Genomic DNA, 25,719 nt, shown 5'->3' with positions numbered 1-25,719 from the left:
AATATGGGTCAGGCTGACTGGACACCTTGATCTTTTTTAAGCTAAAGACTTTCTGAGTTCTTCCTTTGACTGAGACAATGCCCACTCCACGATTAAGGCTAGTTAAGAAAGTGCAGGGGATACAAAAAGAGGCAAATGACCATCCCTGCCCTCTAGGCACTCACAATCAGGGGTGCAATAGAGTGCTGGGACCGAGAGTCAAGGAGACTGGAGTTTGAATCTGCCTCAGACACTTGACTCTGTGATCTTGGGCAAGTCCCTTAATTTCTCTTAGCCTCAATTACTTCACCTGTAAAATGAGGACAATAATAACACCTACCTCACAGAATTGTAAGGATCAGATGAGATAATGTTCGTCTTAAAACACTATATGAATATAAGTTGTTGTTTCAACAGCAGGGCCTCCTTCTCTCTGGAGATTGTGCTGCAGTACTTACTCCTGAGACATTCAAACCCCATTCCACACACCACCACAGCCCCTGATGCCCCTCTCTAGTCCACTCAACCCTCCACTCCAAAGTTTCATCCTAACTCCACCTGGCCCTTCCATTGTGCCCTCTGGAATGCCTGTTCCATAGGCAACAAACTTCCCCTCATCTTCAATCTTTTCCTCTCCCACTCCTTGCATCTACTAGCTCTTATTGAAACCTGGCCTCCATGACTACACATGTCTATAACCTATGTCAAATTGCTTGCCTTTTCAATGGTGGGATGAAGAAAGGGAGGGAGAGAATTTGGAACTCAAAATTTGAAAAAGAATGATAAAATTGTTTTTATGTATAATTAGGGAAAAAACAAACATACATATATATACATACATATGTATATATATAACCTCCCTGGCCACCCTTTTCATTATTGACTGTACCTTCATTCATTCTCCTTGGCTCATTGGTCCAGGTGGGAGTGTTGGAATACTCCTTGCTCCCCGTTGCTACTTCCAGGTTCTCTTCCTTCCTCTATCACTCAGTAAGCTCTCTTCCTTTGAGATTCGTGTCATTCATATCTACCACCCAATCAAAATCCTGGTAGTTGTTGTTGAGTCATTTTCCTTCCTTCCTCAATGAATTTGGTACCTGGCTGACAAATTTTCTCTCCTTTTCAACTCCTGCCCTCATACTAGAGGACTTCAACATACATATTAGTTCTCCCACAAACACTCTAACCAGTTCCTCACCCTACTCACCTCCCATGAGCTATTCTTCCACTCCACTTCAGAGAGACACAAAGAGGGTCATCTTGCCATCACCCACAAATGTACCACCTCCATGTTCAAGAATTCTGAAATCCCCTTATCTGACCATAATCTGCTGTCCTGTATGTAGAGGCCAATTTCTTGACCTCTCAATTCTCTGCCAGGCCACTCCCCTGCAGTAGCCACTCTCTCCTCTTCTGCCGATCTTAACTCCTTGGTGATCCAATATAACTCTACACTGTCCTCCTCTCTTGAATCCCTTGCTCCTTTATCATATCACCTATTACACCTAGTCAAGGCTCAGTCTTGGATCACTCCCACCATTCCTGACCTTTGTGCCTACATGTGTACTGATGAATGAAAGTGGAGAAAATTTCACAACTAAGTCCACTACAAATTTATGTTATACAACTTCTACTGGTCCCTCATTGCCATTAGGCAATAGTACTGTACTTTCCTTATTAATTCATTATTCCACTATCCACAGTGACTCTTCTAAATCTTTTTATTCCTCCTCAAATCTCCTGTGACTCCCTCTCTACCTCCCCACCTCCTCTACAGGAAAAATTGAAGCCATTCGTCATGAATTCCCTTCTTCCTTCTTCCTTTTCTTTCACCACTCAGGTACCTTCTGCCACTTTTACTCTTTCACTTCTATTTCACATGATGAAGTGGCCTTACTCTTGACCAAGGCCAACCTCTCTATTTGTTCCAGTGATCCCATTCCATCCCATCTTCTCCAATAGATTGCTTCCTCTACTATCTCCACTCTCATTTATTTTCAATCTCTCCCTCTCTACTACCTCATTTCCTACTGCCTCCAAATATACCTATGCTTGTCTAACCTGAAAAAATCCTCACTTGATCCTTCCATCCCTGAAAACCTTTATCCTATAACTCTTCTGCCCTTTGTAGCAAAATTTGTTGGAAAGGCCATCTACAATAAGTGCCTCTACTTTCTCTCCATTCATTCTTTTCTAAACTCCTTACGGTCTGGCTTCCTACCTTATCATTCCACCAAAACTGCTCTCCCCAAAGTTACTAATGATCTCTTGGTTGCCAAATCCAGTGGCCTTTTCTCATTCTCCTTGACTTCTCTGTGATCATTGACACTTGATCACTCTCTCCTCCTTAATATTCTCTTTTCTCTAGATTGTTGGGAACCACTCTCCTGGTTCTCCTCCTACCTATCTGACCACTCCTTCTCTGTCTCCTTTACTGGATCCTCCTCCAGATCACACCCTCTACTGTAGGTGTCCCTCAGGATTCTGTCTGGGCCCTCTCCTCTTCTCCCTCTATGCTACTTCACTTGGTGACCTCATCAATTTCCATGGATTTAATGACCATCTCTTTGCTGATGATTCTCAAATCTGTCTTTCCTGTCAATCTCTCTACTGACTTCCAATCTCAAATATCCAACTGCCTTTCAGACATCTGGACCAGGATGTCCAGTAGACATCTTAAACTCAATATTTCCAAAACAAAACTCATTATCTTTCCCCCTAAACCTTCTCTACCTCCTACCTTCCCTATGACTATAGAGGACAATACCATCCTCTCAGTTCCCCAGGCTTGAAACCTAGGAGTCATCTTCTATTCCTTACTATCTCCTCCCCACCCCCCACCCCCATATCCAATCCAGTCTTGCCAAGGACTGCTGATTTCAGTTTTCAATATCTTTCTCCAGTTTACATGCAGTCACTAAAGTGATTTTCCTAAAACAGGTTTGATCATGTCACTTCCTCACTCAATAAACCCCAGTGGCTCCCTATCACCTCTGGAATGGAATACAAAATGCTCTGTTTGGCATTCAAAGCCTTTCATAACATAGCCCCCTCCTACCTTTCCAGTCTTCTTATGTCTTACTCCCTAACACGTACTCTTCAATACAGTGACATTGTCTTCCTGGCTGTTCCATAAAATAAGACACTCCCTCTCTCAGCTCTGGGCATTTCCTGTGGCTGTCCCCCATGCCTGGAATATTCTCCTTCCTCTGCTCCAACTGCTGACCTCTCTGACTTTCTTTAAGTCTGAATAAACTCTCATCTTCTAGTGAAAGCTTTCCCTATCCCCTCTGAATTCCAGTGCTTTCCTTCCTTGTATATTTGTCTCCCTCAATAGATTGTAAGGTCCTTGAGGGCAGGGACTCTCTTTTGTCTCTTTTTATATCCCCAGGGCTTAGCAGTGCCTGACCCAGAATACGTGCTTAATAAAAGTTTATTGATTGATTGACAAGGCATGCCACTTTCCCATTCCACCAACCGGAAGCTGCTAGAGAATAATTATTCTCCCAAGAATAATTTGGAGACTCCAAAGTCTCCAAAGAGACTCCAAAGAAACAGGTTCTTTCTTTTGGAAAGATGCCACCCTGCCCTTCATTTTGTGCACCACAATTTGGACTGCGTACAATCCAACCTTGGGCCCCTCTTTGAAATGACTGCCAAAGCCTTACCTACCAGAAAATAAACTAGTAACAAAAGGTGTGGTTTCCCTTTATCACTGTGCTGGAATGTACAGAACAGAGTGTACAAAGCAACAATGGCTCCTTTAGGGAAAGGATTAATGATCTGGGATAGGAGTGGTGTGATCTTTGTCCTTTGTGGGACAGGTGATATTTGGGGAAAATAGAATCTGGATGAACCAATATTAAAAAAAACACCTTCCAATTAGATTACCTTTCTGTTCCTCCCGGAAATATAGTCAGGCTTTAGTTAATATCAATTCCATTTAGGGAGACAGGAGATGGAGATGATGGGGGTAAAGGAAGCTTTTGGTAGAAAAGTGGGATACTGCGGCTGTGGGATGTTGTATATACTGTCAGAACCAGATAATGTGTCTGTTGGCTTTGCTTAACTGTTCTCCAGAAATTTATATTATCTAATCTCTACTGGACCCTTGATATAGCAAGCCAGTCCTTTTGCTCCTCTCTAAATTATTTTCTGTGCTACTTACCACAGCAGCTGCTTCAAACCTTTCCTCCAACCTTCGGTGGTACTCCCATCCCCATCCACTAAATTGAAGATATTACCTCATCCTTTATCGAGAAGATTGAGGCTATTCACTTCAAGCTCCTTCTTCTCCTCTTCTTCTCATTAACCAACTCCTTGACATCTCCTATGACCTCCTCCTTTACTCCATTCTCTGATAAAGAGAAGACCCTTCACCTTACAAGTCCAACCCCTTTACATGTACCTTCAATTTCATACTCTCCTGTCTTCGCCATTGGATTATCTTTACCATCATCCCTCCCCTCTCTTTCTTTATTACTGGCTCCTCTCCCCTCCACTACCTATAAATATATCCAAGTTTTCTCTAGCCTTAAAAAAAAAACAACAAACTCTCATCATATTGCCTTTCTGTCAGTTATGGTCTTATATCTACTCCTTTTCTCAATTCTTAAAAGTTCTTGAAGAGCAATTTTCATGCACTGTCTCCACTTCCTGTCTTTTCACTCTCTTCTAAACTCTCTGCAGTCTGGTTTTGGACTTTATTGCCAACCTGAAATTGCTCTCTAGAAATTACCAATGACTTCTTAATTGACAGTCTCTTAATTTTCTTGATCTTCAGCCTCCTTGGCCTCTCGACGATATTGTTGGCTATTGTCTACTCTCTTCTTCTAGATATACTCTCTTTTCTGGTTTTTTATGACCTGCCTCTCTCTTGGTTCTCATCTTACATACCTAACTACCTTTTCTCAGAGTGATTTGTTGGCTCACCATCCATTTCATTTATCTTAACCGCCCCAGGCCCTATCTTGTACCTTCTTTTCTCTCTACACTATCACTTGGTGGTCTCATCAGCTCACTTATGTTTGATAATCATTTCTATGCAAGTAATTCCCAGATTTGTATATCCAGCCCCACTATCTCTCCTGAGTTCCAGTACCACATCATCAACTGCCCATGAGGCCTTTTGAGTTGTATGTCTCATGTTGTTGAGTCATTTCAGTAGTGCCCAAATCTTCATGACCCCATTTGGGAGTTTCTTGGCAAATATGGGTGGTTTGCCATTTCCTTCTCCAGCTCATTTGATAGATGAGGAAACTGAGGCAAATAGGGTTAAGGGATTAGTTGCCCAGGGTCACACGGCAAGTAAGTGTCTAAGGCCAGATTTGAACTCAGGTCTTCCAAACTCCAGGCCCGGCACTCTATCCACTATGCGACCTAGCTTCCTTTATATGTTCCATAACCATCTCAAATTCAATATGTCTAAAAACAGAATATTCTATTCCTCCCCACCCCCAAGCCGATTTTCTTCTGAACTTCCCTATTTCTATCAAGTTCATGGACATCCTTCCAGTCACCGGATTCAGAATCCTTGGCCCCTCACCCACACACTCACCCCACATATTCAATCGGTTGCCAGGTCTTGTTATTTCTTTCTCTGTATCTCTCATATGTGTGCCTTTCTTTCCACTCACACAGCCACCACCTTAGTTCAGTCCCTCATCACCTCTCACCTGGATTAATGCAATTTCTTCTTAATCCACTCAATCCTACTCCAATCCATCTTTCACACAGCTAGCAACATGATTTGCCTAAATTGTAAGCCTGACCATGTCCCATTATGCTCAATGAGCTCCAATGGCTCCTTAGCCCCTCTAGAACCAAATATAAACCCCTCTGTTTGGTGTTTAAAGCTCTTCACAGTCTGGTCTCCTCCTACCCTTCCAGTCTTATTATACGTTATTCCAACCATACCAGATTTATTTGTTTATTTATTTTTGGCTATTTCTCACATCGCCCTCTGTCTACCAACTCTGTGTCTTTGCACTGGCCATACACTGACCCCGGGGCAGCTAGGAGCAGTGGATGGACTGCCAGGCCTGGAGTCAGGAAGACTCATCTTTCTGAGTTCAAATCCAGCCTCAGACACTTACTAGCTGTGTGACCCTGGAAAAGTCACTAAATCCTATTTGCCTCAGTTTCCTCCTCTGTAGAATGAACTAGAGAGGGGAATGGCAAACTATTTCAGTATCTTTGCCAAGAAAACCCCAAATAGGGTCACTAGGACATGACCGAAAAAAGACTAAACAGCAACATTTTCCAATATTTGCCACCCCAATAAAAGGAAGAAAACATTTAAATCAAACTGACCCAAAAAGCAACTTTGTGTGACAGCATATACAACATTTTGCACCCCTGGTCTCCCTACTCCTCTCTACCAAGAGGGGGGAAGTAAATTCTATCATCTGTCTTTGAGATCAAGATTGGACCATTGCATAGCTGATTTCATCTCCCTTTTGGGGTCTTTCAGTCTTCACTTAACTCATCCTTCTATCTGTCTTTAAGAAGAGGCATAGCAGGGGCAGCTAGGTGGCCCAGTGAGTAGAGCACCGGCCCTGGAGTCAGGAGGACCTGAGTTCAAATCCGCCTCAGACAATTGATACATTTACTAGTTGTGTGACCTTGGGCAAGTCATTTAACCCCAATTGCCCTACCTTCCCCCCTCCAAAATCCAAAAAAAAAAAAAAATAAAGAAGAGGCATAGTCTCATCTTAACTCCCACTTGCCTACGTAGATTCCTCTTTTTGTCCTTTCAAATTTTCTTGCCTCTCCTCCCTTCTTCATCCCATCTCTTATTACTCTGTGATGTTTGAGGGCTAGGCATAAGTGATTCACTCAGTAGATCTCTCAATGCTTTATTTAGACTTTTTAAATGCACTGCTTCTGTTATGATTTGTGTAGAGAGCACATGTTGATTATTTGCATGCCTTAACCTATTCGGCTATGGTCTCCTGGAAGTGGGGCTGAGGGAGGCCAATGCACAATGTATTATTGTAGGTTGCTTGTTGAGTTGTTGAATTCTGGAGTGCCATAGGAACAGCAATTGGACATATTTTGAGAGTGGAAGAAAGAAGTGGCAAGAATGCCCAGACTTCCCCAGACCCTCCTTTCTTCCCTTTTCTTCAGGCTTCCTCATTTCAAATATTCCTCATGGAATATGGAATAGAACAGTGCTTATTTGAAATAGGCCCATCCTCCTTTGGGATGTACTAAGATGGCAAATATTCCATACTCAGTTAGTGTGTGCTTGCTTCAGAATTCAGACAATTACTCATATTCATGACTTCCCTTATTATCTCACATAGAGGAAATACAAGGTAATATTCTTTTTCCCTCTCTTCCCTCAGGTTGCTGCATCACATATCATACAAAGTCATTAATGTAATGAGGGTTTTTCTTTCTGTGACTTGCTGGTGTGTTATTATTTATTATTAGTGCCTACTGCTTTTATTACTGTTTTATGCCTGCCACATATTACCCTTTCAGATTAAAATAATAATGACTTGATTTAATAATACCTTCTACTTGGGGAGTTGCTTTCAACCAAACAATTCTAGGTTCTCTACAAACGTTACATCATTCGTTCTCAAAACACTCCTTTGAGGGAGACCACTCTTATTATCTCCTGCTGGGAAATCCTGTTATAGCTCTGACTGCCTAGGACAAAATCTCAAGTCAAAAGGATCAAAACTTCCACAAACACAGTTCATAAATAAACTTCTGAATCAGTAAGCGACATTATGCACTGGTTGGAATTAGATTGTAAACTCCTCTAGATCAGGAAAAGGTGTCTTCTGGATAGAAAGCAAGCCTTCCAGACAGCAAGACCCAGGTTTGAGTTGTTGCCTCTGGCACATACTCAATATGTGATCCTGGACAAGTACCTTAATTTCTCAGTGCTCTAGGTAAGTGGGCAGCTAAATGGTACAATAGATAGAGTGCCTTATCTGGGGTCAGGAAGGCTCATCTTCCTGAGTTCAAATATGGCCTCAGATACTTACTGTGTCTGCATGACAGCCATGGGACCCTGGGCAAGTCACTTAACCCTGCTTGCCTCAGTTTCCTCATCTATAAAATGAGCTGGAGAAGGAAATGGCAAACCACTCCCGTATCTCTTGACCCCAAATGGGATCAAGAAGACACAACTGAAAAACAACTAAACTCTTCTATGTAACCCTATAAAACTATAAATTACAGAGAATTACAATCTGCATTGGTAAAGAGTTCCATATATTAATGAAATCAAAGGTCCAGTTTCCATCCTTATCCTTTCAGGGCCCAAAATAATGTGCTACCCCCGTTGGGCATATCTGAGTAATTGTGAACTGCCTTTCTACCTACGGGGGCAGTTAAGTGGCACAGTGAATAGACAGAGCGCTGGTCTTGGTGTCAAGAAGACCTGAATTCAAATCCAGCCTCAGAAATTTCCTAGGAGTGTGACCTTGGGCAAGTCACTTAACCTCTGTCTGCCACCAGAGAAGGAAAGGCAAAACACTCCTGTATCTTTGCCAAGAAAACCCCATGGACGGTATGGTCCACTGGATCACAGAAAAAGCTGGATAAGACCGAACAACAACAATCTCTACCTATCAGACAATCGACCCTGTGATTTTTGCATTTTCAAGACTTTCTCTGCTTTCAGTGTTTTAAAATTAAATTATCTGGAGCGAGATTTGGAAGGTTGTTTATTTGGGAGGGGGGCAATGTTCACCCTCCCCCCGAAACCTTCTCTGTCTTAGGCGGCAGGATCGTGTTGCTTTTGAGCCTCGTGTTTTTATTGTTTGCATGTTCTGGAGCCTGGATTCACTCAGTTACCACACTTCCTTGTTCTTCTGCCCACTGGTTGTCTCAGTTCCTTAGCAATAGAAGCTGGAGGCTGCTCACTTTTGTTTTCACCCTACAATTACAGGAAGAGGACAGCTATGTTTTGGGTGCTCCTGCCCACTTGGTGTCTTGGGGCTTCTGAAATCTGTTTGCTGCCAGAGAAACACAAGTTTCAGCAAGTAAGAAGCCAAATTCTATCCCTTTAAAAAGAAGTGGAGACAGCATGATGAAGAGCAACCCTGAAACATGGGAAGTAACACCTGGGTTCAAGTCTTGTGTCTCATACGTACTGGGTGTGTAACCCCTGGGCAAATCAGCCCTAAGGCTGCCAGCAACTCTCTAAGATCATACATGACAGAAAAGGTGCCAAGTACCTTAGTAAGAGGGAGTTTCCCCAAGCAGGAAGTTCCCAGTGACAATGAAATCATAGGTCCCATCCCTATCCTAAACAGAAGGACAACAGAACAATGAGAATCTTGTCTACTATGATCAATTCATCAGAGTGCTACATTTCCACAGATGAGTGTGTGAATACAAACGAAAGACTATGGCTTTTTGTCTCATTATAATAATGGCATTTATATGACATTTTAAGGTCTAAAAAGCACTTTACATCTCTCCCATTTGTTACTAAAGGAATTATTATCCTCAGAGGTTCCCAAAGTAGGTAATACTGTTCCCTGGGGGGGCACTGCAATGATGGGGGATAGTAGTAGCCTGGGGTGCAAATGAGGGGCACAGAATAAAAATAAGGGGGCAGTGGAAGCATAAGGTAAGAAGAGAAGAAAATTTTGAAAAATCATTTGTACATGTTTCATCTGTCATGTAACAGAGTTAAAGTCATAGTGATTGCATTATTTTCCAAATAAATACACAAAATTCAAGTTATAATCAATCAGTGGTCAAGTAATCAAGTCCGCTGATAAGGTCTTGACACACAAGTGTTGGCAAGTGAACGTGTCATGCATTGTCAGGAAGTCCAGCATGCATCTGTAGGAATATGTTGGTGTAATGACTTGTTTACAGTATGATACTATGTGGTTACATGATACAATATTGCATCATCAAAATTTTAATGCTGGGAAAAAACATTAATTTATAATAAATTATTAAATTTAAGATACATTTTTTAAATAATTTTTTTAAATGACACAAATTTCAAAAAAAAAACTGTTAAAGCATTAAAGAAAATAGATTTCCAGCTGAGAAGAGGGGAGTTAATTCTTTTTTTTAAGGGAGGTGGTAGGCCAAATGAGTTTGGGAACCTCTGATTACCCTAATTTACAGATGAAGAAACTGAAACTCAAAAGTGGCATCCCCAAAATCCTACATCTAATCAGTGTCTTAGATTAGAATCTAGGTCACTCCACTATACCATGTTCCCTCCCTACAGACCTGACTGGCTAGACCATATACTGTAAACAGTAGTCCTGCAAAATGTAATAGAAAGAACCCTGGATTTGGAATCAGATCTGGGCTCTACTATTTACTGGGAGCCAGGATTGTTAACTTTTTTGTGTGATGTGTACCCTACCCTATTGACTTGTCTGGGGAAGCCAATGGATCCCTTTTCAGAATGTTTTTAAATGCATAAAATAAAATATAGGAGTACAAAGGAAACTAATTCTATTGAAAAACAGCTAATAAAACATTTTAAAAACACACACACACACACAAGTTCACAAACTCCAGGTAATGAACCCTTACCTAGAGAAAAATCACTGAACTGCTCTGGGGCTCAATTTTCTTACTGTAAAATGAAAATGCTGGACTAAATGATCTAACTTCCCTTCTAGTTAGAACTAGACTAGACCTAAATGCTTTCAATTGTCTCTGTTCTCTAGGCCTACTTTTCTCTATATATTTCTCCCCACTTCCTTCCCTGTCTTCATATTCTGCAACACTCCAGGTCCCTTTCTCCAAATATAATCAGAGGAGTCACCATGTTTAGCTAGATTTAGGCACTTTCCATGGAGTTGAGCCTGTATCCTGGTCCCTCAGAGGTAGGCCCCATACTCAGATCCATGTAAAAAGATACACATGACCAGAGAACCTTCCCTGGTTTGAAAATCCTTATCATGGAGAGGGGGGTGGAGGTGGGTGTACTGTTGAAGATTATTGAACAGAAAGAGCGTCCCATTCAGTAAGTTTTAAAGGGAGAAAAAACTTCCACTCTTGCTTTCTTTTCTCTTTTGAATTTATGACTTGGGAGATTCCAACAAGTTCTTTCTTGGACCTTCTGATAGAAGGATTTCTCTCTCTTTCTCACTCTGGCAGCTACATCTGCATGTGTGACTTCACATATACTTGCTTGGATGAGTCTGAGCCTGGATCTCAAGTCCTTAGCATCCTCTTTTGTTTTGTATCTCTTCTCCTGAGCACAGGTAAGTGAACAGCAATACTGAGATAGATGTTTCTAGCCTTGGCTGCTACTTCATAAGGACAGGAGAGTGGGAATTCCTAAAAGCTTTTCTACAGCAGCAGCTTTCTACAACTACAGCCTTCTTAAAGAAGATTACTACCAGGAAGATGACCCATGCATTAGAAGCTGGCCAGAAGATCTGGACCTTGAGTTGCTGCTCAGATAGTACGGAATGAGAGGAAAATCAAACCTGTTCAGCAGTCTCCCAGGAATTTTTACTTCCTAGGGGATTATAATAGGTAATATATGTTTCTACATAAATGTAGGTACTCCCTTGAGCCCTGTGAATCTTTATCTGTCCCATTCAGTCTTTCTTACCTCAATGGAGAGTATCCAAGGAAGGTGGGGGCTACAGTTTCATGTTTTAAGTATCTGTCAATTCAAGCTTATGAGTCTTTTGTGTTATAAGCATTTTTTTTTTGTGAAAGAAGATAAATACCTATCCTATACTTCACATCTGCTACTTTATACACTAAGTATCTTCTCTTTGGTGAGACCCTGGAAATGAACCTAATGGAAACTGAGAAATTTTCTCCAGAATTCTGGAGAGCTAGAATAACCTGATCCTTTCTTTTTAGTGATCAGCCTCCTGCAGGACCGATTCCAGTTCTGTGTAAGCCTACAGCTGGGGCACTTTGACCAAATCAACATATACAATCACACATCTATTCTATTCCTTTTCCCCACAACCCAGAAACTCCCAAACACAAGGTCCTTAAGATCAAATTGATTTCATTTTGTTTTTATTTTTAATGATCCAGGATAACAGTTACAGCCCTGTGTTGTTTGTTTTTTTTTTTTTTTTTTGTAAAAGAAATTAAAGCTTCAGTTTGTCCAGAAAAACAAAAAAGAAAACAAACTTCAGCTCCAAAGACTGAGAAAACATATACACATATATTTTCTCTCTGCATCAGTGGAATGCTTACAATATTCATTGTAAATTCTTATTGTCTTACATTTTCAGAGATCAAAGTTCTCAAATTCTGCAAAAAGAAAAAAAGTGAGGGGTCTTGAAAGTTATAGGACTGTGATTTGAGCAGCTGCAACAACTCTGTCTGTTTTCTATTTTGATAATTCTGTTTCTTGAGATGACCACATCTTCGAGAGGAAATGAGTCAAACCCACTCAGGCTTGCTTTTCCAGCTGAGCATGTTCAGTTTCAATGAAGTAATGAATGAACTTGGCTACACCAGCTCCATTCCTACAACAGAAAACAGAAGGGCCTCAGCCAATCAGCAAACACTCAAGGTTTTCAAGTTGAGTTCAAACAGGAGCACGAATGGCCAATCAGCACCGGCGGCTCCTCCCCCACTGCTAGGTTGCAGCCAACCACCGGCCCCAGAAGCCAAAACACAGCAAACAGCCAATGCCCAGGGAGCCCGACAGCTCAAGCCTCCTCCAATGGACTAGGCCGTGGTGGGGGGGAGGGGCAAGTGGTTGAAAAAAAAGAGCAACAGTAACAGCCTGGGAGACTCGGAGATTCGAATCGAACAACCATACATGCGCCGGGGCTCTGGTAGAGAGGTGCGTCGTCCAATCAGCGGCCGCGGAACACGGAGCCTCGAACGTTGGGACACTCCCAGGCCCCGCCCCGCGCTGTTGTTTGTGGTGTTCTCCCCGGGAGGAGGGAGAGCGGGCGAACCACAACATTCGTCCGGTCGGGGCCGATTGAAGCAGCCTGTTCGGGCCGAAGGGAGGGGAGGGAGTGCAGGCGGCGATTGCTGGGGGTTGGGAAGGAGGAGAAGAGCAGGCGAAGGAGGCAGGCGGGCGCAGGCCGGAGAGAAAGGCGACAGAGAAGGAGGAAGCCAGCCTCGGCGGACGCCTCCCAGCTCCCCCCAGCCCTCTCGGACCTCGGACTCTCTTCCTCCCCCCTGGGCGGCTGGTGCCGGCTTCGCTTCTTCTCGCCATGTCGGTGAATATGGAGGAGCTCAGGCACCAGGTCATGATCAACCAGTTCGTGCTGGCCGCGGGCTGCGCGGCCGACCAGGCGAAGCAGCTGCTGCAGGCGGCCCACTGGCAGTTCGAGGTGCGTTCGTGCTTTTCCGGCCTCCGGGAGGACGGACGGGCGGGCGCCCAGGGCTTGGCTCGAGCTTCCCGTTATGCCCCGGGTGGGCACCCTCCTCCACTGCACGCCGCCGCCTCCTCTGCGCTTCACCTCATCTATTTCTATCCCTGCCGGACCCGATCCAAGAATAGTGTGTGTGTGTGTATCTTTAAATAACCCACGGGGCCAGCCAGGCCACGAGTGGGTAGCGGCGAGTTCAGCTCCCACGAATACACACACACAAACACACCTCTGTTCCCCCCTCGCCTCCGCCCCAAGTTTATTCGGGGAAGGGGGCAGGGTGCTGACCCATGAGTTCTCAGACCCCAAGGAAAGAAGGGCGAGTGAATCTCCCCCCCCCCTTCCCCTTTCCGCTTCGAGGTGACGGGGGAGGGGTGCGCTAGGGCTGTCGGGGCCTGGGGAAGGAGAGCCCGTGGGCCCCCGGGATCGCGGTGGCGCGTGGAGCCCCGAGAGCTCAGGCACCGGGAGCTGGGCCTCCCTTTCCCTCTAGGGGGGTGGGCGGTGGCGGCGGCCCTAAAGGGACGTGGTTCCTCTCCCGGTCATAGGGGGAGTGGTCCGGGGGAAAGCGGTTGTAAGGAAGACGCTTGGAGGATAGGGGGTGCGGAAGTGTCCAAATGCTACCCCACGTCGCTCCCCCCGTGGCCCCATTGCTTGTTTCTCCACGTGGGAACCGGCGGCGACTTTTAACTCGAGTGACACCGGGCTCAGTGCAGGATGGGTAGGGTGATTTGGCGATTGGGAGAAAAGGGGGGAGCTGCTCCGGCTTGGCCTTGCGAGGACGCGTTGGGGGCGGCGGGGTTGGAGGCGGATGCCAGGCTGATAACCGGCCCTGGCTGGATTTAGGCTGGGGCAGCGGTGCCTAGGGGGTGGTGGGGATCCCGGCCGAACGGGAGCTTCTTAATGTTGGGGTTCTGCCTGCCCCCCCCCCCCCCGACTTGGCTAACTGCCACTCTCTGCCCACAGACCGCCCTGAGCACGTTTTTCCAAGAAACAAACATTCCGAACAGCCACCATCACCACCAGATGGTAAGTTATTGTAGGGGGTGGGAAGGCTGGGGGGAGGAAGTAGAGAGACCCGACCCTACACCTCCCCCCCCCATCCCCGACGATTTTAGACTTATGCAAGCGAGCCAGTGCGGAAGTGGGGCCCCTAGTGTGGCGGGAAGAGCCGGGGCTTCCCCCCCAACCCCACCCCCAGCAGACCGCCGCTCGGTGGGGGCTGCAGCGGGCCGGAGGTGGGGGGTCGCTGACAGCCAGCGAGGCCGGTGACAGCCATGTTGCCTTGGAGCGAGCGCCTCGCCTGCAAATGTAAACAAAGCCAAAATGTCTTCCAGGAAAGGGCCGCTCAGACAGGCCCAGAGCGAACTTTGTGACCCCGGACCCCCGAGCTGCCTGACCGTGACCCGGGGCACGGGGCCTCCCCCGCCGCGGCTGAGTTTCCTGGGAGGGGGGGACAAGAGGTTTTTAAGCCTCGGGAGTTTGGAGAGATGGAGGTTTGGAGGTGGCTGAAAGAGGAGCAGACGTGAACCTCCCTGGCTCGTGTAGGGGCTGCTCTGGGGGGCTGTGATAAAGGGGGGGGGGTGGAATGATCCGCTTCTCGGACCCTTCAGCCAGAGGAAACGGGCCCAGAAGGAAGGGGAAACTGACATCCTCGTGTGTGAGGCCCCCTCGCCTTGCCCTGGTAGAGCTGGGGACAGAGCGGCTGGGACCCTGCTCGGGGGTAAGATGAGGCGCAGAATCCCACTTCATCTCTGTGCAGCAGCTTGTGTTAGTATTTATAATGGACCCAGAATAACATCCCCCTAAAGCTTATTTCATTACAATTCCCCCTCTACTCAGCTCCCCCCTTCTCAGTAATCCTTCTCCTAAAACAAAGACTTTTAAGAGAAAAAATAATTCAGCATAACCAGCCACATGTTGTTCTTGTCTGACAACATAGGCTACATTCCACATCCATAGTCCACCCCTTGTGGGGTGAAAGGAAGGAGGTTCCTTTTTTTCCTTTTTTCTCTGGAGCCCTGGATACAGTGCCCCAGCGCCAAATGCCTATTCTTTCCCTGTTTTTCTAGCTAGTTACCTATTAGCTAAGGGTGTGTGTGTGTGTGTGTTTTGGGATTGGGGGGAGAATGCTCTAGAGGGTGGGTGTGTGTGTGTGTGTTGGGGGGGAGTTCTTGGGAGAATGCCCTGGTGACCTCACCTTGTCAAATATTATTCTCCTGCATATCTACTCTGATGCCTTCTGGAGTAAGTTTCTGACCAGTGTTTGTGTCCTTGGCCTTCCCTTCCCCCTACATTATCTACAGATGTTTGCTGGAAGAAATACTTTGTGTGCAATCTCCCTGATCTACTTTGTTCCCTCATTCCACCTAGTCCTAAAGGAGAAACTGGAATTTCTTTTAAGTTGTACTTTACAAAATGGGAGCTCTTCTCTTAGAATTGCTGAGACTTTTTAAAAATAATCATAATTTTTAATCTGCTTTGCTTTCCCATTCCATTTAGTCATAAAGGAGAAATGGGGGAATTTCTTTTAAGCTGTTACTTTACAAAATGGAAGTCCTTCCTTTTCTCTCAGGATTGGAGACTTTAAAAAATAATAAGAAGAAGAAATTGGAATAAATTGGACAAGTTGCTGACAGCAACACCTGCCCCAGGTTTACAGACCAAGTGTTAAGTGTCTAAATTAGCAGAGCAGTCTGTCTGCCTGTCTGCTTTCTTCCAAAGGAAAAGGTTTGATAGGCTCCAGAAGGTAGGGAGATTAGGACACTAAGGGGAAGTTGGTAATATTCCAACCTTCCCAGGATCTTAATTTTTGTCCACTGTGAACTCAGAAATCCTCCTGAGAAAGTTTCATGTAAAAGAGGGTCGGATTCTTAAGCCAGGATCCATTAACATGTTTTTAAAAATATTTTGATAACTGTATTTCAGTGTAATTGGTTTCTTTTGTTATCTGATTTTTTTATTTTATTTAAAATTAAAAAACATTTTGAGAAAAGGGATCCTTAGGCTTCACCAGACTTGTCAAAGGGGTCCATGACAAAAATTAAAAAGCTGAAAAAAAACCCCACAAATTCCTCCAGCTTTAAAATGAGGCTTGTGTTTGAATGCTGGCATCAGAGAGATGGATGTTATCTCCTGCCTCCTTCCTCACCAGTTCCCTCCCTAGCCTGGGGACCTGCTGATGACCCATTTCTTAGAAGCTCAACTTTAGTGTTTACTATTTGTTTGCTGTAATCTTTGGTGGAGTCCTCAGGAAAAGATAGTTTTGCATTCCTTCCCCTCCCCCACCCCAAGCTGGAGCAAAGCCCTAATGGGTTTGAGACCGCCTTCCTCTTTGATTCAGTGTGTCCATTCTGAGACTCCTTACATGGCTGTGTTAGTGAAGCAAGTGTGCTGGAATCTAATAAGGGAGGTGTGTCTTAAGAAAGGAACTGTAAATTGACCTGTTCCTGTTTTTATCTTGCCGTTCTCAGACAGTGTCTAGGGCAGCTAGGTGGTGATAACAAATGTGGAGCTGGCCTCGGAGACCAAAGGACCCGAATTCAAATCTCCCCCCTGACTTATATTGGCCGTGAGACCCTGCATCAACCTCTTTTAGCTTCAGTTTCCTTAATAAGGGGACTAATAATATTCAGGATTTTTGCTAGGATCAGATGAGATAAACATGCAAAGCACTTTGCAGATTTTAAAGCTCCGTGTAAGTGCTAGGGATTGTTACTCTCCCAGGTGGAAGCCACCTACTGCCATAGCAGCCCCTATGTAGGGAGGGAGGAGGGCGGATCTGTGTGAAATAGACTCTTTTATGTTTATCAACCAGCTATCTGATTCCTTGTCCCCCAAGGCTAAATAGGACAGGCTAAGAGCTTGACTCTTTTTAAAAAATTATTCTGGAGGGGGGAAGGTTAAATGACTTGCCCAAGGTCACACAGCTTGTAAGTTTGTCAAGTGTCTGAAGCCGAATTTGAACTCAGGTCCTCCTGACTGCAAGGCCGGTGCTTTACTCGCTGTGCCACCTACCTGCCCCAGAGCTTGACTCTTGCTAAGTGAATGTACCCTTTGGTATCATAAATAATATTTGCCAAGTTTTCCCCTAAGATACAAATTACTGAAACATATATACGTAAGAATACCAGTCAGCTGATTTCAGTTTAGTGAACATTAAAAGCCTAGTTGCACTAGCACTGAGGGATTCAAAGTTTAGAAGAAATGAGTGTCAGACACTGTGAATGAGAAATGGTCCCTCTCCTGGGCAGTTCAAGTTCCAGTTATACACGAGACCTTCTGTTTTCTCTGGGAGTTACTCTAGCTAATCTACATTTAAATGCCTTCTATATGCATGGCATTGGTCTAACATGTGCCTCCAATCAGCTCACATTCTACTTGGGTGTGGGGGGGGGGGAAGGCAGGGAGGATAAATATTTACACAAGTATATTCTATATAACTTAAGGAAGGAGAGCAGTGATAGCTGGAAAGTGGGGGGGGGCAGGGTAGGGGGGTGTCCATCAGGTTTCCCATAGAAGGTGGCATGAACTCAGTTTTGAAAGGAGGTCCCATGCAAAATCCACAGAGACAGACGTGCATTTTTCCAGAAACATCCGGTGAGTTAATATAAAGTAGCACATTCCTTGTCCTCAAAGAGTTTAATGTTAAGGAAATAAAAACCAAATGAGAGAAGTAAGTTGGGTGTCCCTAGAGATCCCTCACCATTTTAAGCATAGCAGTACAAGAGATAAGAGACAGTACAGGAACAATGTGTTGACAGTGGGGAAAGTGCTAGATTTTGAGTCAGAAGACCAAGAGTTCAAAACCCATTGCTGCTGTTTAATTCCCCATTGACCTTGGGCTTCAGGTCCTCATTGGTAAAAATGGCTTTGTTCAGTCAGTTTAGTCCTGTCCAGCTCTTTGACCTATTTGGGATTTTCTTGGCAAAGATAATGGAGTGGTTTGTCATTTCCTTCTGCAGCTCATTTTATAGATGAGGAAACTGAGGCAAATAGGGTTAAAGTGACTTTTCCTTGAGTCACCCAGCTAGTAAGTGTCTGAGGCCAGATTTGAAATCAGGTCTTTGTAAAATAATTTTATTAACATTACACAAAACCTTTCTGCTCTTCTAAAAATTATTGATATGATAGAAGCTACTTCTTTTTTAAAATTTGGGTCTAATCCCTTGTGATAGAAGCAGTTATCATGTCTGGAAATTATAGAAAGATGAATAAGTCCAAATGGAAGAAGTTCTTTGTTGACTGAGCCTGCTGAATCAGGATACTCATTTTTCAGGCCCATCCACCAGTCATGGTAAAAATTTTTGTGGAAATTTGACTAGTAAGTTTCCATCTTCTCTGATGCCAATCATTTGTTCTTACATGCTCATCACAAGGTTTTAACATTTTAATATATTTTTAACAAATGGGTTCAAAACCCACTGACTCTCTTGTTTGGGAGAATTTTTTAAAAGCATTTTAGAAGAATTTCTTTTTCTAAGTTTTCAGAGTGAGGTATATAAGAGGTTGGTGTTTTTTGTTTTTTTATAGGTGACACTTTTAACAGTGGTAGCTTTATACTCTCATTAGCTAGTATCTCAAGGCAAAATATTTCCTTAAGATGAGGTTCTTAATGATGGTGGATATGAATCTGTATCTCAAACAACTTTGAAGGTTTATAAATTTTTTTGGCTAACTTGGGTCTAATTAAAGCCCTTTTTTTACCTTGTAGTATAGATGATGGAAGAGCTCCTAGTGAGAGTAGAACAAACGTTTCTGTCATTTTCTTATTGTCTTGTGCTCATACTCTCCGTATTATTGTCACTCTGAGGTTTCTGCAGAGGACTCTGTACCAGTTGTCCATTTGGGGCTGGTTAGTTTAGTTCAAGCTAGTTGAGATGATCTATAAAATCTGATTAAGCCAGCCTGTAGAAAGATGGCCAATTCCTCCATTTTAGGGAACTTAGCCTCTTGCTCAGGACATTTCACCCTCTGCCTGTAGAGAGTGAGGACACCGGAGTCTATCTGTGTAGTCAGTATTAAAGCAAAGCTTACTTTTGTTTTTAAATGGAAAAAAAAGAACATATGTACAACTCTTAATATCTTCCCATTTCCTCAGTTTGAATCATCCTTTGTACCTCCTGACCCATTTGGGAAACGGCTGGCCCTTGGGATAAAAGGAAAACTCCTTAGCCTTCCTACTGTGACCTGCCCTTTCAGTCTTGTTTCCCCTTCACCCCCTTTCACCTATTTCAGGCACAATGGACGCCCAGCTGTTTCCCAGTTGTGTCCTTCTACCCTCTGCTTCCTTTGTGTAGAACATACCCCCTTCACATCTCTCTGCCTGTGGAGAATCTTCTTCGATCAAGGCCCATCTCAAATGCCCCTTCCTCTGGGCAGTCTTCCTTGATCATTCCATCTGAAAAATGTCCTTTCTGAAATTTTCTTTGGCATTTTATCTGGAGAAGCTATCCTTTGCCTTATCACAGGTTATATTGCTTTACACTTATTTGTGTGCATTATGTTCCTGGATCCATATTAGATTACTGGCCCTTTGAGGGTATAGACTGTGTTTTTCATTTTTATATTTCCAGCATCTTGCACATAGTGGTCATTTGATAATTGAGTGAATGGTATAAAGCACAGGTTCTTAAAGTGGGACCCAGTGACCCCTCAGGGGTCCCAAGACCCTTGAGGTAAAACATTTTTCATAATACATTTTATTTTCTAATAACATAAACAAAAACTCTTTGGTGGTAGTGGGGGAAATCCTCAGTAATTAAGAGTCCTGAGACCAAAAATGTTGAGAACCATTAGTATAGACAAATCCTGCAAGACTACAGAGGACAGTAAATTCATGGGGTTGCAGTAGTCAGGGAAGGATTTACGATTCAAGCCATCAGATGGCTTGGGATTGGTCTTTGTAAAATAGAAGAAAATAAAGCTGGCATGTGAGCAAAGAGGAGGAATTCAGCCAAGAAGATGGGTGCAGGAACATTGAGATGGTGCGGTGTTCAAACTTGGGAGTCAAAGTGAGACTTTGGGCATTCCTTGAAACTGGAGCCTCCATTTTTTCACCTGTGAAATGGGCGTTATAATACCCATTGGCCATGTTATGTGGGCATCAGGTGAAAGTCATTCCTGTAAAGTATAAGCCTTAAAGGACTGCATTAAATGTCATCTGCTATTAATATGTTAGAGGGAATAGCGAGTAGACAAATTAAGATAATTGTAGATTGATAGAAACTATGTAAATATAGAGCCCTTCTGTTATTTCTCCTGTTTCTCAGACTGTCAGAGCTGGAAGAGATCATCTCACCTAGTTCAACTCCCTCTTATTGCACATGAGGAAACTGAAGCCCCAGGTGGGGGAATAAGGGAATAAACATTTCTATAGCACCTACTATGTGCCAGGCACTAAGCTCTTTATAATTGTTACCTCATTCGGTCCTCACAACAACCCTGGGAGGTAGGTACTCTTATTATCCCTGTTTTACAGTTGAAGAAACTGAAGTAAACAGATTAAGTGACTTGCCCAGGGTCACACAGCTAGTAAGAGTCTGAGGCCAGATTTGAACCCAGGTCTTCCTGATTCCAGGCCCAATTCTCTCCGCACTCCGGTGCCACCCTTTAGTGACTGAATAGGCTGCCCTCTGATAGGGACCATTGAGCCTCAGCAGAGATGTGGTTTGTAGAAATGGCTTTTAACCAGATTCCTTCTGAAGGAGCTGGGCTGGACTGGAGGATTGGATTGGATTCTTGTTGATAGAATTTACTGGCCCTCCCCTCCCTCCTCCTATTCCTCATTTCTTGCGGTGGGTAAAGTGGGTCATCGAAAGTTGATGAGTAGGGGTGTGGTGAGGAGAGTACTGGGTTGGGGAGGCCATTAACTGGGCCTTCATCTGGGTAGAGAGTGCAAATGGGGGCAGTTTTGTAGTCCTGGGGATGGGGATGCTGGTGTGAGAGGGTTCTTCAGACCATAGATTTAGAGATGGAAAGGACCTCTGAGGTCTTTAGCTCTCCGTATTTATACAGTTAAGGAAACTGAGGCCCAGAGAAGTTTAGTGACTTGCCCATCACACAGGTGGTAAGTAGCAGAGTCAGCATTTGAACCCAGATCTTTTCCCTCCAAATTCCGTTTCCTTTGTACTGAATAGCACATTGGACTGTCCTTGGAAAGGGGAGAAGATTGTTCTCAGGCCAGGCCTCACTCCTGCTAGAGGTTATCCAGCTAGAGGTTATCAGGGAATGATGAAAAACTAAACAGGAGTCTAAGATTTCTACAACCATGTCCTCTTCCCTTCCCCCATGTTCTTGGCTTCTAGGGAGGGACCACTGCTGCAGCTAAAATTAGGTGACATTCAGAGAACAGGGCTTCAGGAGGAAAGGGAGAAGCTTCTAAGGTGCCCGAATTTCGTTTGCCTCGCCTGGGTTCTTCTCTTTGCTCCTTCATTCCCATTGTGGAACCGGGGGGCCCAGAAACAGCTCATTTAGAATAGTTAGTGTCTGTCTGGCATACACAGAAATAGCCCTCGGGCAGGGAGCATCCATATTGTGGCTAAGCTTGACTGTTTTGCTTGGGTCTCGGGGTCATAGACCTGGAGCTACAAGGGGGCCTTTGGGGGAGGGCTCGGCTAATCTAATCTCCTGCAGAGTTAAGTGACTAGCCCAGGGGTGAGGAAATAAGCCTCTAGTTGAGGCTCCTTGTGGCCCTCTAGGCACCAAATCGAAACTTTTCAAAGGACCTCACTGCAGGACTTAGAGGCAGAAGGTCCTCCACCCCTGAACTAGCCCAAGATAGCAGGTAGTAACTTAAGTGGTTGAATTTGAGCTCAGATCCTTGGAGTCCAAATCCAGCATTCTCTACCAAACCCACCCCACTGAATCTGGGGTAGTAGAGACCCCTCTAAGTCCCATCCTTGCTAGCCACTCCACCTTCAAGTAGTTATATGACCTGGGGCAAAGTCACTTAACTGCCCTGCTGATCCTCAGTGTTCCTTTTCTGTAAAATGGGAATTATAATCTCTGTACCACACAGGGTCATTTATGTTTATGTTTGTGAAAGCTTTTTGTAATGTACAAACACCGTAGAAGTGGAAAAGCCTTCATTCTTATTGCTTGACCCCAGCCTAACCATGCCCTCTTTGCTCCTCCCCTCCTAAGTGCCAGGCTAGAGGAGAATACTACCTAATTCCTTCAGAACTAATCTGAGGTTAGATGTTAGAGGTCCTTTCTACATGAGATATCTAGCCTAAGGCCCAGGGAGATGGTCCAGAGTCTGTCCAGAGACTCACGGCTGAGTCTGAGGTCTCCACATGTGGTTTTCCTTTTGCACATCTGACTATGGCTTGTTCTGGATTTTGCCTGAATCAATCTCTTCTTTCCGAGATCCTTCCCGAGCAAAGGGGAGGAATTCCCTAAAGGATAAGATGGGTTGAGGAACGTTGAGTTGATGTGGTGCAGATGAGACTTTGGGCAGTCCCTGAATCACTTCTTGGGCCTCCATTTTCTCTCCTGTGAAATGGGGTCTCCTTTGGTTTATGTTGGGTGAAGATACAGTGCCCGTGCTCTGCTGGAATTCTGGTGAAATCAGTTTGGATTTTGTCCTCATTTCTCTGGATCGTTTCAAGCCCGATGGGGTGGGTGGTTATGTTCAACCGCTGCTGCTCGGAGGCTGAATTTGGAAGAGCCCTGGAGGTAGGGAGTGAGCCAGGGTTGGGAAAATGATCGGGGAAAGCTGACTCTAAAGCCCAGTGCCACAGATCTTTAGTGAGAAGGGAGGAGGCCTTTGCTGAGCATGTGGGGGTGTTCTGGGAGCTAACGTGGGTCCCGATTCTGGGTCGGCACTTGGCTTGAACACCATCCTGTGTTTGATCTTTCTACAGATGTGTACACCTAGCAACACACCTGCCACACCACCCAATTTCCCGGATGCGTTGGCCATGTTCTCCAAGCTACGGGCCTCGGAGACCCTGCAGAGCAATAACAGCCCCATGACCGCCATGGCTTGCTCCCCCCCTGCAAACTTCAGCCCCTTTTGGGCCTCCTCTCCACCCAGCCATCAGGCAGCCTGGATCCCACCCTCTTCCCCCACAGCTCACAGTCTACACCACCTCCACCATCCTCAGCCCACGTGGCCCCCCGGGGCACAACAGGGGGGTTCCCAGCAGAAAGCTGTGGCTGCGATGGATGGGCAGAGATAAGACTTTGTGCTGCTGGGGCCCGGGCTGGGGGTGCAGGGGCTAGAAGTGCTTGGGGTAGGGGTGGGTGCAGAGAAGGACAGGTTAGGGAAGGGTGGGGTGGGATGGGGTGGGGTGTTTCCTGAAGATTGCACTGGAAAATTTTATAATTTTTTTTTAAACTTCCTGAGCCTCCTGAGGCCTTCAGGGGGGATTTCTCTTCAGGAAAGTCAATAACTGGTCTTTTCTCTTTTTAATATATAACTATAATATATATAAATATACAGATATATCTAATGTATAGGAGAATGGGGCCAGCTTTGGAGAATGGGAAAGATGGCGAACACTTCTTTTCTGCCCCCTTTCCCCCTGCTTCACTTACGCCAGAGCGGAGTGCTTGCCTAATAACAGATAGATCTCTGGGTAACAGGGTCTGGTGACCTGAGGGGTCTAGAGCAGCTGTGACAGTGGAGGATAGGATGAGGGGGCACACCCCCATTCTCTGCAATGCTGAGGCTGTGAACCTGGATGGCGGCAGCGGCCCGAGAAGAAGCCAGGCTCTCTCCTTGCGACTCCCTAGGAATAGCGACAACAGAAAAATGGATTTGAGGGGCAGTGAGGACTTTGTGCACCCTCCCAATCTGGACTCTGCCTCCAGAAATGCTGGTCACAGCTACCACTGTTCCTCTGACCTCAAACTGGATGGTATCTTCTCCCTTGCCCCCAATCACTGCTGCTTAGCCCCTGGAGGCAGCAACTGCTCTTTTTGCCGGCTCTCCTAGGGTCTGGAGAGGGGTGGGGTGGCCCACCTCCAGATAAGATTTATCTCCTCCCTGTTCCAGGGCTGGGGCCCTGCACTGTTGTATGTGAGGGATGGGGGTGGGGAGGACCCTTAAGTGTCTCCCACCAGAGCCACAAGTGGTGGGGGCTGCACGCTTGGTTGAGCTGGATAGGACAAGTTTGCAACCAAGGACTCTTGGTTTAGTTCCCAAATCAGAATCTTGCTCATGCCAGGTTGAGTTTTTTTTTTAATTAATTTAAAATTTTTTTAAAAAATGAATTTTCTAACCTCCTGTGTCTTGTGGTACTGCTCTTTCCTACTTAGAAACAAATCCTCCATATTCTCCAGTGCCCTCAGACACTGGCGTGGGACTGGAAGGGGAGTTTGGGTGGGAAAGGTGAGGGGCCTTTGAAACATGGCTTTGGGGGCAGCTAGGTGGCTCAATGAGTAGAGCACCGGCCCTGGAGTTAGAAGGACCTAAGTTCAAATCCAGCCTCAGACACTCGACACACTTACTAGCTGTGTGACCTTGGGCAAGTCACTTAACCCCAATTGCCCTGCCTTCCCCCCTGAGCTGAGAAGGGAGTGACTTGCTTGGGGTCACAGTTACTTATCTAAGTGATTTGTTAGCCCCTTTCCTCTTCATTAAGTTGGACAGTCATCCCTCTTTCTTGTGTTGGTCCTGGTTGGAGGGGGTGGGATGGAGTTGAGGTTGAGGCCCGAGCTGTTTGTCCCTCCTTTCTGCACCAGTCCCATCTCCTTCTTTGTTCCTTTGGATTACAGTCATTAGGCTCCCAAGGGAAGAGCAAACTCCTGGTCAAATTGGGTGCTGGGGTGAGGAAATAGCCTTGAAAAAGTCCCCTGATCCTAACATGAAACCTAGCTCCTTGGATGATTTTCTTCCCTGTACCTGCCCAAGATCCCACTCCACATCCTTCCCTGCCACTTGGCTTGCGTATCAGCCAAACTCTGAAGGGAGCCCCTTTCTTGGGGCTAGCCAGGCTTTTCTGGGGTGTCTTGTCAGCAAAGTCAAGGCGTATTTTCAGTCCTTCCCAGCCCAGCATCTCAGGAATAGCAAGGGCACGTTGTGAGACCTGGGTTAAGATCTTGGGGTCCCTAAGAAGGAAGTGAGGGGAGCAATAGATATTGGTGAGCACAGGTGGACCTACTGTTTATTAACAAAGGCATCTTAGAATTTAATTCCACTCTCACTGAATTCTGAGTACACCCCTGTTGTACTTAGGGGGGCTGAGCCCATCCTAACCTGTTTCCTAGAGAGGAGAGGCAAGTCCTGCTTAAGTTGTAAAGTAGATGAGGAGCTTAATAAATTCATCAATGAACATTTATTAAGCACCTCATTTGTGTGAGGCACACAGGCTAGATAATTTGGGGGTGGGGGTGGGGGGGGAAAGATCAAGAAAAGTCATCTTTAGGAAAGAGAAGGTTCCCAAACTGAGCCTTGGAAAAACTCCATTCCTGCTCATGCAGG

The 25,719-nt window shown here is 45.2% G+C and overlaps 1 protein-coding gene across 1 annotated transcript; it reads left to right on the top strand.

The window, feature by feature from the left end:
- Positions 1-12,826: 12,826 nt before the first annotated feature.
- Positions 12,827-24,519, top strand: UBALD2 (UBA like domain containing 2). The gene is made up of 3 exons (XM_036753429.1): positions 12,827-13,253; positions 14,256-14,318; positions 23,156-24,519. The coding sequence occupies exons 1-3, from the start codon at positions 13,134-13,136 to the stop codon at positions 23,471-23,473; spliced, it is 501 nt and encodes a 166-aa protein (XP_036609324.1). The 5' UTR covers positions 12,827-13,133; the 3' UTR covers positions 23,474-24,519.
- The last annotated feature ends 1,200 nt before the right edge of the window (positions 24,520-25,719 follow it).

This window comes from Trichosurus vulpecula, chromosome 4, assembly GCF_011100635.1.
Source record: "Trichosurus vulpecula isolate mTriVul1 chromosome 4, mTriVul1.pri, whole genome shotgun sequence".
Taxonomy (NCBI): domain Eukaryota; kingdom Metazoa; phylum Chordata; class Mammalia; order Diprotodontia; family Phalangeridae; genus Trichosurus; species Trichosurus vulpecula.
Note: the sequence above shows the minus strand (reverse complement) of the source record. Positions and strands in the feature narration are given on the sequence as shown.